General features: G+C 39.0%; 1 protein-coding gene across 1 annotated transcript in view; it reads right to left on the bottom strand.

The window, feature by feature from the left end:
• The window catches only part of LOC122559952 (solute carrier family 12 member 5), a 761,291-nt gene that overhangs the window by 16,047 nt on the left and 726,003 nt on the right, over positions 1-19,241 (bottom strand). Inside the window, exon 2 of the mRNA XM_043710060.1 lies at positions 404-498. Within this exon, the coding sequence (XP_043565995.1) occupies positions 404-498 (95 nt within the window). The remainder of the gene's footprint in view (positions 1-403; positions 499-19,241) is intronic.

Here is a 19,241-nt window from a genome sequence, read left to right on the forward strand (position 1 = left end):
TTGCACTGTATTTAACTGAAAGAGGAATTAGCTGGTCAGTTTCAGACAAAGGATTACACAAGGGATTGAGATCAAAATGCACAAGCAGTACTCTTCACAAATGATCTACCAGTTCTAAGAATGTTGAGAGATAGTTATTTAACAAATTTGATGTTGAAACTTGACCTCAAACAAATACTTATGCTGAATATTGAGCATATTCTGTTCCCATTCGTAGACTTCTGAATCTTTGGAGTAGTCTCTGCAAGACGACCAAGGACAAGGTAGCAGGGGGCAGACAACATCATGTTAATAAGAGTCTTAATTAGTCAGTCATTCAGACACAAAGTCCCTGAAATTAGAGTCAGAACAACTCAGCTAGATGAATGGAAATTGGTGCTTGTTATAAATTGTTTTACATTACCTCAAAAAGAGCCATGTTTTTTCCATCGTACTCTTTTCCTTTCTCAACCTCTGTGCTATTAATGAAGGGACTGCTCTCCTTGGGGTTTCCATCTCCTGTACAGACACAAGCAAAACAAAAATGTGTTCAGGAGAAAGGAAAATAAGCTACACACATATGAACTTCTAATCCACATTGCTTGTATGTATATAATGACTGCAAGTGAGTCTCATACACTCACCTCAAACTACATTCCAAAAGGTTGATAGCCATAACAATAATTTTGTGGTTTTAAAATGGAAACTCATCCTAAGTACTTTGCAATGTTCGGATCAAAGGGCCCCTTTTAAAAACCATGCTGGGAATGGAATTGAACATATAGAAACCTGAGGTAGATTAAGTCAAATTTAGTAAAACTATGAGATACAATGAAGGATGAAGGATTTGGAAGAGAATTCTTCAAAATTGGATCATGACACGTGAAGCTTCTGTTATCAATAGTTAAACAGGGGAAGAGGAAGTATGCCAGGTTCAGAACAGTGAATGGTTTAATCTGAGATTCAGGAGTGGAAGGAGCTGCACATGATGAATTATTTGAGAATAGATTGGGGTTAAGATTTTGAAGTTAAATTGGCTTGCAAATGGAAATCTGATGGACACAAATGGGTACACAGGCAATCTGCAAACTGAGCATGAGAGGGAATAATATGAGCAGTAGAATTTGGAATTAATTGCTTCATGTACCATTTTCAGCTTAGGGTGTCATCAAATAAATGTGATGTTGGGATTGTCGAGTGTTTCACAGATGGAGGAGTGAAGTAGGACTGGAAGTAGATGATAATGCATGATTTCAAATTGTGGTTATATGCTTCATGCGAAATTTGAAACTCAACTCAGTGTTATACAGGACCGACAAGGTGCAAAGTGTCCAGTTTAGAAACAGCAAAACAGATGTCCTTCAGTCTTCCAATTATTTAATTAGAAAAAGTTTTTTTACTCATATTTGACTGGCTGTCAGACAGTTTGGAAGCAGGTCAGGAATGGTGGTGGAGAGGAAAGCACATGTGGAAACTGATCCATATAGTAAGAATTTACATTGTAACACAAGGCATCATCATAGTATTGTGCATCACTTGTAGTGATTATCCAAGTGGTGTCCTGCACTGTTATGAATCACATGTTAAAATAAATATAAGGCCATGATTAGGAACCACAGGGGTGGAAGATTACACTCACTGCAACTGTTTTTGTGAAAGCACAGAACATATCCACACCTAATCCCCAGATCATTGTACACCATGACTGCTTTTATTTTAAATTAAAATCAACAGTGAAGAAAATTAGGAGAAGGGCAAAAATTGATGCAGATTTTCCCTTTGAATATTTCACACTGCTGACAAAGACGAATTTCAGCTATCACTTATTAAAAGAAAACGTTAGAATATTCAGTTATATTCGATTCTCTGAGCTTTCTGTGACTTGCACTACATTTAATGCTTCACAAAAGAGCTGACATATCTACAAATTATGCTGCTGAATCACTTGTTCCATCATTATCCAGAAAACCTTAGTGAACACAGACCTGATATAATGACTGAATCCTGTTGTTCAATGTGCATGCTTATTTGGTTCACTGTGGAGACCTTGATATTTGGTATTAGTTATGGCCATAATCTCAGGCAGTCTGCAATTTTATACAAATATTGTGGCCTGTGTTAATTGTTATTTGGTGTCATGTTTGTGCTGAGATGAGGAGACATAGGAATGGACTTGTAAAAAAGTCAGTGTATTTTTCAAAAGGATGAACACTGTTGCATTTAACATCATAAATCAATATACTTAATTTGGTAAGAGTGAAAGATTCAATTCAAATTCAAAAATGGAATACAACAGAACCGTGGGTCTCATGTGTAGTCAATTTAAACACTCCACTAAATAATCATTAGAATCACAAACCGTTTCCTTCCAGTGAATGTTTTGAAGGGGAATGAAGCATGAATGAAGGGATGACCTTGTAGCAAAAGCTTAAAATGAAACTTGATACATCTCATTGAGGAAATAAATTACACGCTCAGGCATCCCTTTTGTACACCTAAATTTCATGGAAAAGTAAAAATAAAATTCCAAATGTCAATTTTGGAATCCTTATTAATAACAATCTGTACACAATCATTCATAAAGTGATGCTAACAGTGCTTTAACAGAGCATATAATGTTTCTCTGGTCTATGTAATCTTCCATAGATAACCAATGATAAGTGTTCTCAGTTCAAGGAATGCTTTAGATGTGTAAAGTTTTAGCATTAGGATAACTTGGGATTTATAACATCTCAATTTTGCAACTTTTTTTTTCAGCTTCAAGGTTTTTTTTGTTTAAGTTAACCTTACATGCCTTTTTTACACTTTTATTGGGGTTAACACCAATTCCAAGTCTTAATGCACATTTTTAGTTGTTGAAAAGCCATACCTATAATGAACTGAAGGAATTTTATGTTCTGAAGTTAAGGTGTTTCCCAATAGTATGACCATTCTACGTTTCCTTTTACTCTGTTGAAGTTGACAGAAATTGTAGCAGTCCAATAGATTTGGAGCAGGGTTATTCTACGTTCATAAAAGATGAATATTTTTCACATCTTCAGGTATTGAGATTTGTTATCGCAAATTAACAATGATGAAAGTTTTAAGAGATGTGAATGTAGGATTACATAATTTTTAACTCCTCAGGTCAGAATCTACCTTAATGCTAAACTCATAGTGACAATGCCCTGAATGAGTAATAACCTACCATTCATAAATGATTGTGAAGTGTGGTGCAGCAATGTCGGTAGTAATTATTTCATTTCTATTGTATGGAACAGTGCAATTGAATCTGAACAAATGTGAGTGAAACCTAAGGTTTTTGGATATAACATGTACATCTGCCTTAAAATAAAACTGTTAGATATATAAATGTAGTGGATGAAATATTCTTGCCCTCCAATGTTGAAAACTCTTTGCTAACTTTTGTTTCAGGCACCACAAATTAGCTTTGAGTGCAATATTGCTTGTTACAGTATCTCTTCTTGCAACTTCAGGTTTAAAATATAAATAAGAAATGCAAGGTATTTCAGTAGATTCTTTTCAGTATTAATTACCATGTATACAATGGAAAGCAGGAAGATTATTATCAATACAACCGTTGATGTAAATGTAGTTTCTGTTGAAAATTGACTTGAAGATTTGCTTCCTAATCAGAAAAACTACAGTTTTGGCTCTCGGTTTTAGAAGCTTTAAATTTGCAAATCATATTGAAAAAGCAGCAACCATCTACTGATGCTGATATATTCCACTTCCTCCCCCTGCAAACCCTGAGCTGATTTCTCTGCCACTTATGGGACTGACAATTTGAAAGTTTTGCCACTTTATTCTTCATTTTTGATTTAAAGGTAGACAATCCCTGAGATCTGTTTACAAACGTGAATAGCTGTAACAGGGCAAAGTCATTATATGGAAAAGATGCTCATTTTGCAGTAAATAGGCTAACACCAGGTGTTGTACACCTCTGTTTTGATCAATCCAATACCTGCCTCTGTTTTGTCAGCTATTAATCTCCTGTCCTGTAGCTGGCGCTACTGCTACTCTCAATCTCAATATGACAACATGCCTTGCAGATGGTTGAGTATTCATAACATTACACAGAATATTGCTCATCATTGTATTAGCCTCTCAGATAAGTTGGTTGCCTGTATAAAAGCCTTGTACATTATGTGCAACTTTATAGAATATGGCACAGGAAGAATAAGTCGCGAAGACATGGTTTAAAGCGGCAGGAAACTTTGGAAAAATGGCAAAGTTGATATAGAACTATATATTGCTAGTGTATAATATTAACAAATATATGCTTCATATTGTTAAAAATAATTCTGTTAAAAATGTAATTTGATAGAGAAACTATGGATTCCTGCTTGAGTTGAGACTGAGTCCCACAGAATGATCAGTGATCTTAATATTTCATGACCCATGCTAGATATATTCTGTTCATTGCACCACAAAGTTTTGACTTTAGACTGGAAAGCATCAAGAGCTTCTTCAAAGACACAAGTATAGAGACTCCTGAATAAACTCATCTGGTACTTAAAGATTTTAGTATCCAAGATAAAATCTTTGAAACTGGTTATTTTCAGTATTATCACCACCAGCATGTGGTACTCTAGTTAGTTCACTGCCATGAATTGATCTTTCTTTAGGTAATTAAACTCACTGGTGAGACTAAACAAAAGGAGCCCTTGTCTTAGATGACAAGATGGTTCATTGCATGATTGCAATAGGTACAGTTTACATTATTACATCAGATATAACAAAGGAAGACTCTGAGAAATTTGCTTCCATTGTGCAACTTGTGCAGAATTCAAGTGATTCCCCCCAAAGACTGTGTGATGTTGTCAGATTAGTTGTAACTTAATTGCTAACCATCCAACCTAGGAATCCAAATCTTCTTTTTGTTGAACTTTACCCTTAAGCAAGGAGAACAAATTCTGGCCAATAAATAACCTGATGTTATAGATAAAATGGGTAAATAGTTGCTTATTTTAGGATAAAATGCTTAAGCTACAGGTTGGATCACTTTTATTGTGATTTGAAAGACAAACTGGGATCTAGGAAACACACAATTTCTAGCAGGATCCCTATTACCATTGGTTTTTCTGCCACTGATTAAAAAGTACACATCTTATGAGCTACTTGATAAACTAACCTAGTTCAGCAATGGTGAAGGGTGCTGACTGAAGTATGAATCAGATTGATATTTACTCACAGTCTCCATTCCGACTTGCAATGGTTTTAATAAATCAACACGCAAATGAAAAATGCAGGCATTCAGTTTTACTGGGCTAATGCAAGTAATTATGTTTTTTTAAAGGTATATTAAATATCTTCTTATTTAATCTTCCCTCGTCAGGGTGAGTACACACAATGCAGCCTATGTAGTACAGGTTGGGACATATTGATTCACTGTCATCATAAATGATTGTATTAATCGTCAGAAGAGCTCTGCATTCTGCTTCACAAATCTGTTTGAGCCCATTACCGTTTTGACCTTCACTGCCAAATGGGCATACAGAGCTCCTAAATAAATTGCTATGAACTAAACCGACTGATAGTATTGATCTTACTTCCCAACTCTTACGTTTATTCTTTTATTTTGGTAATACTTTATTGCTTTTGTTAATATTTTAATGCCTTTCCTGTTACAATGCATGGGGATCCAAAGAAGAGGGGGTGAATCCAGACCATATATTGATGATGGATTGACAGTGGTAAGAAGGCTTATTCACTTATGTCCTGTAAACTTGAGGAGCAGGCAAACTAAATACGTACCAGTGGGAAATACTATACACCTGGAAAGCTCCTTTTGAAGGCTAATGTATTTTTCAGCATACTGATTTATTACTTGCAGTGGCAGAATCCCAGACATTGAGTCCTTGAGTATTGTTAATCCAAGCACGTTTCATATTTTCATCTTTATTGGAGCACTGTGAGGAACATAGCTATGGCTGTTCACTGATGTTTGCATGATTATTTTCACACACAAAACTAGTTAGGCAGCTAGTTTAAATAAAACTTCTACTTGTAGCTTACACTTAATAGCCTATTTATTATGATTAAATGGCATTTTCACTGGCTGTTATTGAAATAAATATATTCCAAGAATGTAAGTGGTTGTGGTGTAGTGGAAGTGTGCCTATCTCTGGGCCAGGAGGTTTTGGGTTCAAGACTCACCCACTCCAGAGGTGTGTAGTATTATCTCTAATCAGGCTGATTTGAAAATATCTTCAAGTATTATGCCTGATCACTTTCTTTTCCTCTTCCCACAGGGAAAGGCTGGGCCCCCTTTTCACTGCACAGTATCCCAGATGAGATCGAACACTAGTGATGGAGTGCCAGGACGCAATGCAGTATTCCAATGAGCGAGTACATATGAGCAGCCTTTTTGATCTCTTGATCCAGGTTCAAAGTTGAATGTGAGACACTAAATTCAGAGCTGCTGCTTAGCTTATTCTATCGATTACATATATGATTTTAAATATTATTGTTCTCACATGCTCTGCAGTTGACGCATTGACCCTATATTTGTGTTACAATCTTTCTCAGCACAAACACACTTCTTAATGTGCAGGTGGAATTACATCAACATATCTCACTGAATCAAGAGGAAGTTTAAATTGCACATGATACAAAACTTACCCAAATCTGGGACTCATTTTGGAGTAAGACTAATTTAGCACACACAATTCGACTACATTACACGACAATCAAAACTGTCGGCAAACACAGATTCAGATCTGCTGCAGTCACCAGTGCAAATGAGGTGTAAGGTATCTGTTCTATTACATCTTCGGCATAAAGCATCTGATCCCATCCACTGTAGCTAATTCCATTTAAGCGTCCCCACTCAACCAGCTGCTCCCTGGCATTGCATTCAATGGAATTGATCAGCTACACATCCAGTTATTGCACCATCTGCAGTTTGCAAATCTTGGTCCTCCTGTTGGATAAACATCTCTATCTAGTCTTCACAAGTATTAAGGCTACTGTTGCTAACGGACTGGCCTAGGTTACCTTTCTGTCATGACACTTGCCTTGATTTCATCCTGTCTGTATTCAGTTCATAATTTGGAGCAGCGCAGCACAGCACACTCAAGCCTGCTCATGTGCAGCACCCTGATACACCTTTGCAAACGGTCGAACCAATTACTGCTGGAACATTTGTTATTTGTTACCAATTTTCAACATTGCTCAGGTGGTTGAATGGAACTTGGGAGCTATTTTTAAACCTGCAACAAGAGGTCAGGTTCCCCACAAAGAACAGCAAGAAAGAAATTTCAAGAGTGAGTAGTGCAAAAGTTGCTATTATCAACATATGTAATAACATTTTAGATGTAAGTGGATATCTGTAGCTTACATAAAGAAGGTAAAAGATTCAAACTTCCAGGACTATCAGATCTCTTCCATTTAAATCTCTACCTCCATACTTCTAACACTTCATAACTAACCCTTCCAGAATTATTAATATCATCTAACAAACAAAATTGTCAGAGTATTTATTGTACAGGCCTGAGTTGCATTTGGGTTCAAAACAATTTATCCTCTTGGATTTATAATTGTTTGGAAATTAATTCTCTTAGGAGAGAAAAAAGAATAATTACAGAGGATATCATTGGCAACAAAATTGTACCTGAGCCATTGGAATTCTTCGATCTAGTTGCTTTGGCATTTATACTGTATGGTTAAAACCACCTTGGTAGTTTGAGGCAGAAAGTCTCTTGCCAACTTTCTTTCTACATACAAAATTGAAAACAAAAATTCTTCAGTTTTCCCATTAAGATCTGGCATGTTGGTGCTGGATGTTGATGGAGACTGAATCCAAAAAATGGGCACAGGGACTAATATAATTGAACACATGGGCGGAACTTTCCTATTTTAGTTAAAGATTAATGGGGCTCATTACGCCATGGCTTAGAGTGACTCTTCTCATGCAACCTTCTGCTCTTTATCTCATGAGTTATGCAGCCAGGCTCTTTGGCACCCATGTTGTGGAATCGTGTGGTGACAGAGACGGAAGTGCATGTCACTGATGGGATCATCCAGTGTTCATACTGGTGCCATACTGCTGCACACCACTTTAGATGCTACAAGCCAGAAATTACCCCTCACACTGTAAAACTCAACCATTGTCACTGAGGGCATGGCCTTTACAGGCTTATTGACTGTTGGCTTTAGCAGAAAGAAATGTGGAGATACTGATAGAGAGGAGGGCTGTCCTTCTTTTTTGTGCACTGCTACAGAAGACCACATTATCAGACCAATCCAGCCTGGCCCAAATGGTTAACTGTGTCAGTGCTGCGTTCAGGGTGAAAAGAGATACCCAGATGTCCAGGGACAAATGGCAGTGATCCTTTGTGTTCCTCCAGGGTTACTGTCACTGTTTATCTGCTACAAAACCACTTACAAAACCACCACTCACTCTAACTCAGCCACTGCACACACCTCCCACCAAGGCTCATGGATGACAAATCTCACTATTACATGTTGCATTTCCACTTAATGATTCATTCTCCAAAAACTACTCGCCCCCTTCTGCCCACTGTTTCTGAATCGCTCACTGAGGACACCTCAGTGCCTTTCCTGCTCTTGCATTACCGCAAACTGCTCTCCTATCCACACAATCAATCTGACCCTTTGTCACATTGCCTCCTGGATTGATGGATCTACAGACCTTAAACCCCAAAATGGTTGCACTTGATACTGAGGACTGACTGTGGCCTAGTCCTTGGACTCTGGTAGGACCAAGTGCCACGGCCAACCCACTGAACTGAAATCAACTAAGCCCCTTGACTGACTGTGGCAGCACTCCATGACTGAGCATCAGCCCCTTTCACTCAGATCTGCTCCAGTCACCAGTGCAACACACTGCTCCCTGCTCAGATGTACATACAGCCTTTTGCTCACGTCAGTTGAAGTATGTTTGCTGCACAAACTGCTGCAACGTGCTATAATAGTGACATTGATCTAGAACGGTGCCACACAGTGACAAGTCCATCCCTTTGTCTGTTCTGTGCACTCCATTGTCACAAACTCTGACTCCCTGTTCGAAAAAGCAATACAAGCCACTGTGGCTAGCAGCCTATAAATGACCCAGAATACTTTGTGTTAATACAGGGATGTGACCCACTCAGAGGCTGGCAGCCAGTGTGTGCCAGGAAAGCTGTGAGGTGTACACAAAGGCTGACAGCCTGAATAACTAAGCACAAAACAAATCAGCACTAAGAAAGCAAAAGCCATAGCATGCATCCACTATGGATGCATAAGATGTGTGCATGTCCCTGCACACTAAGAAACCTGGCAGAAGCCTGTAAGCTGACAGTATCCCTGAGCTCTAAGATATAATGTTGAAGGGCTGAAATGGTGTCTGTGGTGATCTCAGGACAGGCACTATGATGCGATATGACCAGTGATGTTGACTTACATGGACTAAGGATGGTAGATCATGGTAGATCATGAAGCAGGCAGGGACATTGTCATGAAGAAATAGTTTGTTGATGACTGGAATAAGCATTCAATGGATTGCAGTTGCCAGGTACCCTCTGATTTTCACATTGGCAACCTGTATTCTTTAGTTTCTTGAGAAAGGACAGGACTAGAACTGCAGTGAAAATAAGGCGTTTGAACTTTAATGAGATACAAATGTAAAGGGTGCTGCTGCTGAATTGCGAGATCTGACATTGTCGTTGAAGTGTTGAGAAAATTGCAAAATTTCTCAACATTGAGCTTTGGATTTTAAATTTTTTGTATTTTCCAACTTTTGTTCATATCACAAAAGGGAGGGGACAATTCCATCCCGGGGGTTAGTTGTAACATATGTAAAGTTAAAATTGCCATGGTCTTCCTGGACTGAAGGGCTGCACTCTCATTAGAGAGAGACAACTGGTGAGCTAACAGGTAGTATGGAGATTAAGCTGTTCTGGCACTCATTGCATAAAGAAAGGGATGACTATTTTAGTTTCTCATTTCTCTGGAGAGGATGTCTGAATTCATGATGGGGATAGGGGAGCTTGTGGATGTGAGAACACACATTTCATCACATCCAGACATCTATATATTGCATCACTGTCATTGCTTACATCCAAGGAACAAATCAATTTTTCTGGATTGACAATCTATTCTGTAATAAGGCTAAATTAATTGCTACCATTAAAACAACTACAGATCCTACACATACTATTGCAGAGATCTTGCCTTATGAGTGCATGTTTCAAACACCTTTAGCTGAATGCATGAACAAGAAATGGTTTAGCTCATTCATTGTGCAATTGGCTCTGTGACAGTTTGCAGGCTAGTGACCTATTACTGACTGCCTCCCTCTGAGTAACTTCAAGCATAGAGTTGACAATCTAATACAGTAATCAAATTATCCTCTGCTGGCTCACTGTTGGAAATGTACTCTGATACTGCTTCAACTAGTAACCTTTTACTCAAGAGCTGCATTCGAGAATATCGCCCTGGTATCATTAACAGTAAAAGCTGTTATCAAGATCACAGGGATGGCTTGCAGTGTTATTTTTAGCTAAAAAATAGTTTAAAGAAATGCAACATTTCTGATGTCAAAGTGCCAGGGACATGTACTATTCTGATAAAGGAGGAAACGGGAATCTTTCAGTCTTCAGATAATCTGTTAGATTGTATTTCTAATGCTTGCTTTCCTCTGTTAACGTATCTCCTTTTCTTCCTTCTCTGCAGTCACAATCAGTCTCTCCATTGGACCCACAAATAAAAGTAAAATATTGCACGTTTATTGCCCACAGGAAAAAAAAACACAAAGTGCTTGAGAAACTCAGCAGGTCGAGCAGCATCTGTGGAGAAAGAAGCAGAGTTAACATTTCCAGTCCATTATCCCTTCTTCAGAACACATTTTCGGAACATTTTATTCCAAAGAAATATGCCAAACATTATGCCAATCTAAACTAATCTCATCTGCCTGTGCATGTCTGTATCCCTCTATTCCCTGTCTGTTCATGTGTCTGTCTAAATTCATCTTAAACTTTCCTGTCATATCCGCTTCTCCCAGCTCCCCGAGCATTATGCTCCAGGCACCTACTATCCTCTGTAGGGAAAAAAAAAATCCTCATAATTTCTTTAAATTTTTTCCCTCTCACCTTAAACCTATGTCCCCTATTGTTTGACATTTCCATCCTGGGAAAAAGACTATTCACCCTATCCATGTCTCTCATAATTGTACACACTTCTATTAGATTGGCCTTCTGCCTCCAGTGTTTTAGCAAAAACAAGCCAAGTTTAGCTAACCTCTCCTTATGGCTAATACAGGCCAGTCAGGGCAACATCCTGGTAAATCTTTCCTGCAACCTCTCCAAAGCTTCCTTCCATCTTTCCTTTAGTGTGGTGACCAGATCTGCACACAAGACTCCAAATGTGACCTAACTAAAGTCTTATACAGATGCAATATGACTTGCCAACGTTTCAACTGAATACCCTGAGTGATGAAGGCAAGCATGCCATACACCTTTTTAACCACCTTATCCACATATGTTGCCACTTTCTGGGAGCTATGGTCTTGAAATCCAATATCCCTCTGCATATCAATGTTCCTAAAGGTCCTGCAGTTAGTATTTACTTTCCTCTTGCACTGGACTCCCAAAATGCATTATCTCACACTTGGCTTGGCACCAACTTTTCATACACTTCGTCTTATATCCCTCTGGACCATTACACTATCACTGAACATCAGGGTTTTATTTCCAGGACTTCATCTTCTCTGGAGGTCTCCCCTTAACAACTTCCCACCTCAGAGTCCCAGAACCCAGCACAGCCCACTTCCACCAGTTCTGAGATGGAATGATTGGACTCAAACAAAACTCTGTTTCTCTTTCCACAGATAGACCCAGACCAGCTGGGTTTCTCCAGCATTTTCTGTTTTTACCTCTAACTCCTCATTCTCTACAATTAATGTCAACACCACTCAGTGTTGAAGCTCTAGATACCTTCACAAACTCCTCCCCTCACTCTGCCACATCTGTCCTTCCTCTTTCAAGACCATTCTCAAACTCCAACTCTTTGACAAAGCTTTCCAGCACTCATCCAATTATCTCGATGTGTGGCTCAGTGCCATATTTTGTTTGGTAATGCACATTGAAGCAGGTTGGAACATTTTCCTATGTTGAGGGTTTTATGTTTAACATACAAATAGAAATTGTTGTTGTCTTTACTGAGCAACTTAAGTTCTGTCAATTCCAGCATTCCCTAATGTCTGCCCATTTTAGCTGAAAACCTCTTACTTACAATTGGGCCCTGTCATAAACAGTCAAGTGGACATTAGCTTCAATAATGGACCAAATAGAGCACAGCTACAATAAAATGTTACACACTATGTATAATATTGGGACAATAATGGAATGAGTCATTGGCAAAGTGTAAGATTCAAATGGAATGAAGTCTTTTAAATGAAATGTTAAACCTCTTGGATGGATGAAAAGTGATCTAAAGCATAACACGTAAAAGATCAGGAGACATCTTCCCAATTAGCTGAATAATGTTCACTGTGAAATGTAAATTTCGTATGATGCTAGTTTTTTCCAATCCATTGCAGCTTTAAAATATTCTTCTTGATGGCATTAGACGGGCTTTAGAATAAAACAAGACCTAACCAGTATATCCCAACTTCCCACATGACTGTACATGTACATTGCTTAGCATGAACATTACTTGTGAATAAAATGCATTCCTCAATCATTAACAACTTGCATTTCCAATAAAAGCATCGCTTGGTGCTTCACAGGATTGTGATCAGACAAACATTTGCACTTGTGCCAGATAGGTACACATTAAAATAGGTAAGAGAGGCTATGTGTGGCATCTTAAGGCAGGAGAAGGTTTTGAAGAGAAAATTCAGAAAATGAGATCTTAGCATCTGAAAGCATGGCAGTTTTTGTGGAGGGATAAAAATCAGGCATATGCAAGAAAGGCTGGAATTAGAGGAGTGCATATGTTTCTTAAAGTCACATGGTCGGTGGAGGTTACAGAGACAGGATCGTGATGAGGATGGATTGGAAAACAAGGAGGACTAACTAAGGGATTATTAGAAGGCCAGTACAGATCAAGAAGCACAGGGATAATGGTGAGCAAGCCTTGATGCAAATTAAGATATGTACTGTATAATGGAGATTTGGCTGAGCCAAAGTTTATAAAAGATGGAAGATATGGGAATAATATGAGATAATCTGTTCATTTATCTTATTGCTGTCTGTAGCAGATGATGCATGTTAGCTGGTTGTTGCATTTCCTATATTATAACATTGACTATATTTCAAAAAGGTATTTCATTGTCAATAAAGTGCTTTGGGCTATCCTGCTCTTTTCTCAAGACATATTAAACCTTACTTGCTTTCTTTGTAATCTTTCTCAGACAGTTGGTAGCATGAAATGTTCTACCCAACTGGCCTTGTCCCAGGTGCTTTGTGACAAGTTGGTCTGATTCACAGTTCATGGATCCAGGGGAGGAAAACAGTTTCCTGTCTGTTTCACTCAACACTAGGCCCTGAATGTGTTTGTTTTTATTGGACCTATATTTGCTGTTCTCCATTTTCAAATCAATAAGGATGCTGCCAAGGCTATATTGTAACCTGGAAAGCCAATCTATTGGAAAATATTGTCAGTCTCCACTGCTGCTGATTTTTTTCACTAGCATAATGACTTAATATTGAAACCTTGCCAAACGCCTGACCATTACTTAAAAGGATTCAATGGTGATAAGTTTTCATCGTGATTGCAACACTGTTCCACTATTATTTTTGGTTATAGATCTCATACTAGGAGAAGGCTTCACTATGAGCTGATACTCAGTGCTTTACCAGAAAGTTGACACAATTTAGCTCCCAGTGATAAACATGTCACCTTTGATCCTGTGATCTCCACCCATGGCCTTGCAGGACCCCTAACCATACTGCTGAATGAGACTTGTTGATATTGCTGACACAGTTCAGACATTTTTCAGAATGTCTTCTGCTTTCTTCCATTCTGAACCTCTGCCAACATTGCAAGCTTAATTATGCAGTGTATGCTGGAAGACAAGCTTGAGTTGAATTTCACTTCTTCATCTTTAACAGGAACATACTGAGTCAAAAAAAAACTGTTAAGTGCATTAATGTACAATAAACAGATTTGATCTGGGAGGAAATTTTTGAAGCATGGACAGAAATATGATGATTCGCAACAGATGCTAATGCTGGCTGATTCCTGCACATTAAAACACCACTAATGCACAATTAACACACAAGGTATTTTCACCCACTGTAACCATGTTTAAATATATTACGGAATTCATCATTTGTTCTCTTTTCAAAACCATTATTTTCAAATGTAATTTCCCAGCAGGGAGCTATATTTTAAGAGAGATAGGATTAAAAGGCTTCAAACTGGACTCTTCAACCCATTCCTCATTCTAATGCAACCCCTTATGGAGATCATTACTTTTATCAATCAATTACTTTCAATGACGTAATTTCACAAAACTGTAATTTTTTGCATTTAATTCCTAAGCTCTCCGATATTACCATTTCCTATTTCAGGACAATGTCCATAATTGATATCAATTTATTCCTTATAAACAATTTTTAGTCAAAAATTTAGGAACATTGGATGATTTACACATTTTGTTGCTCCCTCTTGTCCCAATATATTCAAGTTTCCAATTTCTTCCTCATTGGGAGCAGTTATAATCTATGATTCACCCTCCTTGAGAGACTTAAAAGTGGTAACCATTTTATTGCAGAGGATTTCATCACTTTCTGACTGTGCTGTAGACTGCAACAAAAGGCTGCAATTATTCATACAGGAAATAGAACAAAAAGCACTGGGTATTTGAGTCTCCAATGGTTTGGAAGATTCTAGACAGCTAAAACTACCTCTTCTGTCACTATCTGTTAGTAGCATCTAAAATATAGCACATACGCATTAAACTTAAAAAATAGAGGAAAGATGACTGTGAATATGTCAGAATTAGCACATCCTCTTAAAAGCAGTTAAAAAGGGATCAGTACCATTTCTATTTTTAGAGAAAGTCTATATCTGTCGTGTAGATTTCTGAGTAGCTTGTAGTTATGGCATGTTGACAATAATATTAATTTGCTGTTGAACTATTTTGACTTTTTCCTTTGATAGCTGACAATGCTGGTATTTGTTAGCTCAGTTGACAGGATGGCCAGTTTATGATGCAGAATGTTGCCATTAGTACAGGTTCAATTCCTGCAACAGCTGAGGCTATGATGAAGGGCTGTCCTTCTCAAAACCTTTTGTCTTGCATTCATCAGGACTAAAATGCAAGAACACCAATTTTAGAAATGCCAAATTCATATTGCAGGAAAGAGGGTGCTGATTGATTGAAGATAGTTAGCATGGAGTTATAGCAGGAGCTATTAGCTGTCTTTATTAACTGATTGCATTCAAATCAGGTGAACGCTGATTGGCTAGGGTTTTGCTCTGGATATGCAACAGGCATTGTCTGTCTCCATTCCACCTCATATTGTTCAATGTGTGTAAATATTCCTTTTGCCTGAAAAAAACAAGGCTCTCCCTGTGAATAAATGTAGCTTCTACCATGCACAAATGAATAATATGGCAAGCCTGACTGTTCATTTTTAAATGGTTTCCAACGTTGTTCTAGGGCAGTCAAAAGAATTTGGTAAATATCATTTGAATAGCAGCAATACATTTGACATTGGATACACTGTTCTGAGTTTTACAAGATCAGGCTAATTTAGATACAGTACAGTGGAAGTGCTGTACTGCCAGTGACCCCGTCCTTCGGTGAGACGTAGACCACAAACACTTTCTCAGCTGAACATTAAAGATGCCACGACACAGTTAGAATAAAAGCAGGGAAACCCTCTGTGGACTGCTTCACATTTATTCTTAAATCAACAGAATCAAAATAAGCTGATCCAATCATGATCGCTTTGTTGTTTGTTGGACCTGGCTTTGGGAAAAATGTTTGTTGAGTTTTCACAGTTACACTTCAGGAGTGCTTCATTGCTGTTGGAGCACTTTGCAATGTCCTAAGACCATAATTGTTTTCATATAAATGCAAACTCTTCAAGGAAATGAAGCCCACAAAAATTGTCCTTAATTATTTGTATTTTTGGTCCTACAACATTTCACTGCTTTTTCAACTCGTTCCTAATAGTGAAAATTATGAGGTTGGTGACGTATCTTGGTAACAGAAAATAATCTCTTTAGAGAGTAATATGTGTTTGACTGACTTCATAAAAGTCAGTCTATATCAACCATTTCTTCATTTTGTCATTATTCTGACCTTAAAAAGCCACCACATCCTGAATTTCAAAAACAAGCAAACAAGTTCTGTATTTTCCTGAATATAGGTTTAAGGACTGAGTTATACACATAGGATTGTTTGCTCCATAATTTCAATCTGTTATTGCTCCATGGAACAAATTGTTTTTTTCCTCCACTTGACAGGCCACATCCTAATTATATATGCAACCCTTGGAATCTCATCCAACACCAACAGTTTCCAGCTTCCTGGCCGTGCACATTTACTTTTCACTTTGGACAACCAACAACACTAGACTTACACTTCAACCAGAGTGTCCCAAGGGTCTGTTGCTTTTCCCTTGAATGGAAACCAAATCAGTTCCCATCCACCACTCCCTTCTCTGCTCAAGTTAATATTGAGCAGTTTTTTCTTATTTCCTGTTCAGCTGACAGAGGAAAGCATAGCTGGAAAGAAGGAAACAGAGAGTGTGATGTTAAAGAAAAAGAGATATGAATTAATATGAATTAATAAAGCAGAAGAGATATAAATTAAGAAGAAGAGATATAAATTAAGAAGAGGAAGAGATGTGAATTAAGCTTTGAAAGAAAAGGAGTTAAATTCACAGAGAAAGGCTGATGTGAAACACTGCTGCCAATTTTCCTTTCAGCTGATTTTGATATAAAAAACACTGAGGCATACAATATGTAGCCAATCTATTTCTACCCATTTGTATCACCACATAATTTAAATTTTACTCTTAACATTCTTAGATACCAAAATCCAAAAGGCATCTAGGAATAAGATGGCTGATTTGGATTGAAAACAAAGTGTCTATGACTGTAACTTTTATCAAGCTTTTGTAATTCTCAGTCAAAAAATTGACATGAGAAAGAAATATGCAATTAACGTCTGACTAATGCAGAGGAATCAATTAAAAAATGTCAGAATGATCTATGAATATCTCATAAAGCATGACATGATACTTGCTTCTGCTATATTTGTAAACCATCATGCATTGTTTGGATAGATGAGAGCAGAGAACACAGGTTGAGTTATTGAGAGTTCTTCAATAAATCAAAATACACTTATGCTTGCTTTGGTGATGGAGTTCTGTGGTTTATAAAGGCATTCACCTTCATGCCAAGAGTGTGCCAGACAATAAAATGGAGGTCAAATCACTCTAAACAGTATCAATGTGTCTAGATGAAATTAGTTTGAGAATTTTTTACCTCTAGTGGAGAACCACCATGTAATAAAAAGCTCAGTAAATTGTGTCTATATTCTACAGAGTTTGGAAGAATGAGGGATGATTTCATTTGAATAGAAAATATTTTGAATACACTTGACAGATAGGTATTGAGATCCGGGCTGTCCGCCCACACATCCGGGCTGTCCCACCACACACAGGGACTGTCCTGCAAAACACCCAGGCTGTCCCCCCGCACACCTGCGCTGTCCTGTCACACACCCAAGCTGTCCTGCCACACACCTGGGCTGTCCCGAAACACACCCGGGCTATCCAGCCACACAACACGGGCTGGCGTGCCACACATGGCTGTCCCCACCCACACAGGACAGACAGTGATTCAAAGGTGAAAATGTGTTGCTGGAAAAGCGCAGCAGGTCAGGCAGCATCCAGGGAACAGGAGAATCGACGTTTCGGGCATAAGCCCTTCTTCAGGAATGAGGAACATTTGTCCAGCAAGCTAAGATAAAAGGTAGGGAGGGGGACTTGGGGGAGGGGAGTTGGAAATGCGATAGGTGAAAGGAGGTTAAGGTGAGGGTGATAGGCTATGGAAAAGCGCAGCAGGTCAGGCAGCATCCAGGGAATAGGAGAATCTACGTTTCGGGCATAAGCCCTTCTTCAGGAATGAGGAAAGTTTGTCTAGCAGGCTAAGATAAAAGGTAGGGAGGAGGGACTTGGGGGAGGGGCGTCGGAAATCCCCCTACCTTGTCTCAGTCAAATCCATCGAATTCAGCACCGCCTTCCTAACCTGCAATCTTCTTCCCGACCTCTCCGCCCCCACCCCAGTCTGACCTATCACCCTCACCTTGACCTCTTTCCACCTATCACATTTCTGACGCCCCTCCCCCAAGTCCCTCCTCCCTACCTTTTATCTTAGCCTGCTGGACAAACTTTCCTCATTCCTGAAGAAGGGCTTATGCCCGAAACGCCGATTCTCCTGTTCCCTGGATGCTGCCTGACCTGCTGCGCTTTTCCAGCAACACATTTTCAGCTCTGATCTCCAGCATCTGCAGACCTCACTTTCTCCTCAAGTGAATCAAAGGATCTGGGGAGTGGGCAGGAATGAGGAGTTTTTTTATTCCTTCATCTTGTGCCATGTGGGTGTTGCTGGTTGGCCAGCATTTATTGCCCATCCCTATTTGCCCTTGATAAGATGGTGGCAAGCAGCCGTCTTGAACCGCTACAATTCACCTTCTCTGGGTTGACCCACAATGTTTTTAGGGAGGGAATTCCAGGATTTTGACCCAGCAACAGTGAAGGACAGTGATATATTTCCAAGTCAGGATGGTGAGTGGGGCTTGAAGGTGACCTTGCAGGTGATGGTTTCCTATGTGTTTACTAACCTTGTCATTCTAGATGGAAGTGGTCGTGGGTTTGGAAGGTGCTGTCTGAGGATCTTTGGTGAATTTCTGCAGTGCATATTGTAGATAGTATACACTGCTACTCCTGAGCATCGTTGGTGGAGGGAGTGGGTATTTGTGGCTGTGGTGCCAATCAAGTGGGCTGCTTTGTCCTGGATAATGTCAAGCTTCTTGAGTGTTGTTGGAGCTGCACTCATCCAGGCAAGCTGGGAATATTCCATCAAACTCCTGACTTGTGCCTTGGAGATCATGGACAGGCGTTGGAGAGTTAGGAGGTAAATTACTCACTGCAGTATTCTTAGCCTCTGACCTGTACTTGTAGCCTCTATGTTTACGTGTTGAGTCCAGTTGAGTTGCTGATCAATTGTAACACCCAGGATGCTGATATTGGGGGATTCAGTGACGGCAGCACCATTGAATGTCAAGGGGCAGT

Source organism: Chiloscyllium plagiosum, chromosome 20, assembly GCF_004010195.1.
Source record: "Chiloscyllium plagiosum isolate BGI_BamShark_2017 chromosome 20, ASM401019v2, whole genome shotgun sequence".
In the NCBI taxonomy this organism is placed as follows: domain Eukaryota; kingdom Metazoa; phylum Chordata; class Chondrichthyes; order Orectolobiformes; family Hemiscylliidae; genus Chiloscyllium; species Chiloscyllium plagiosum.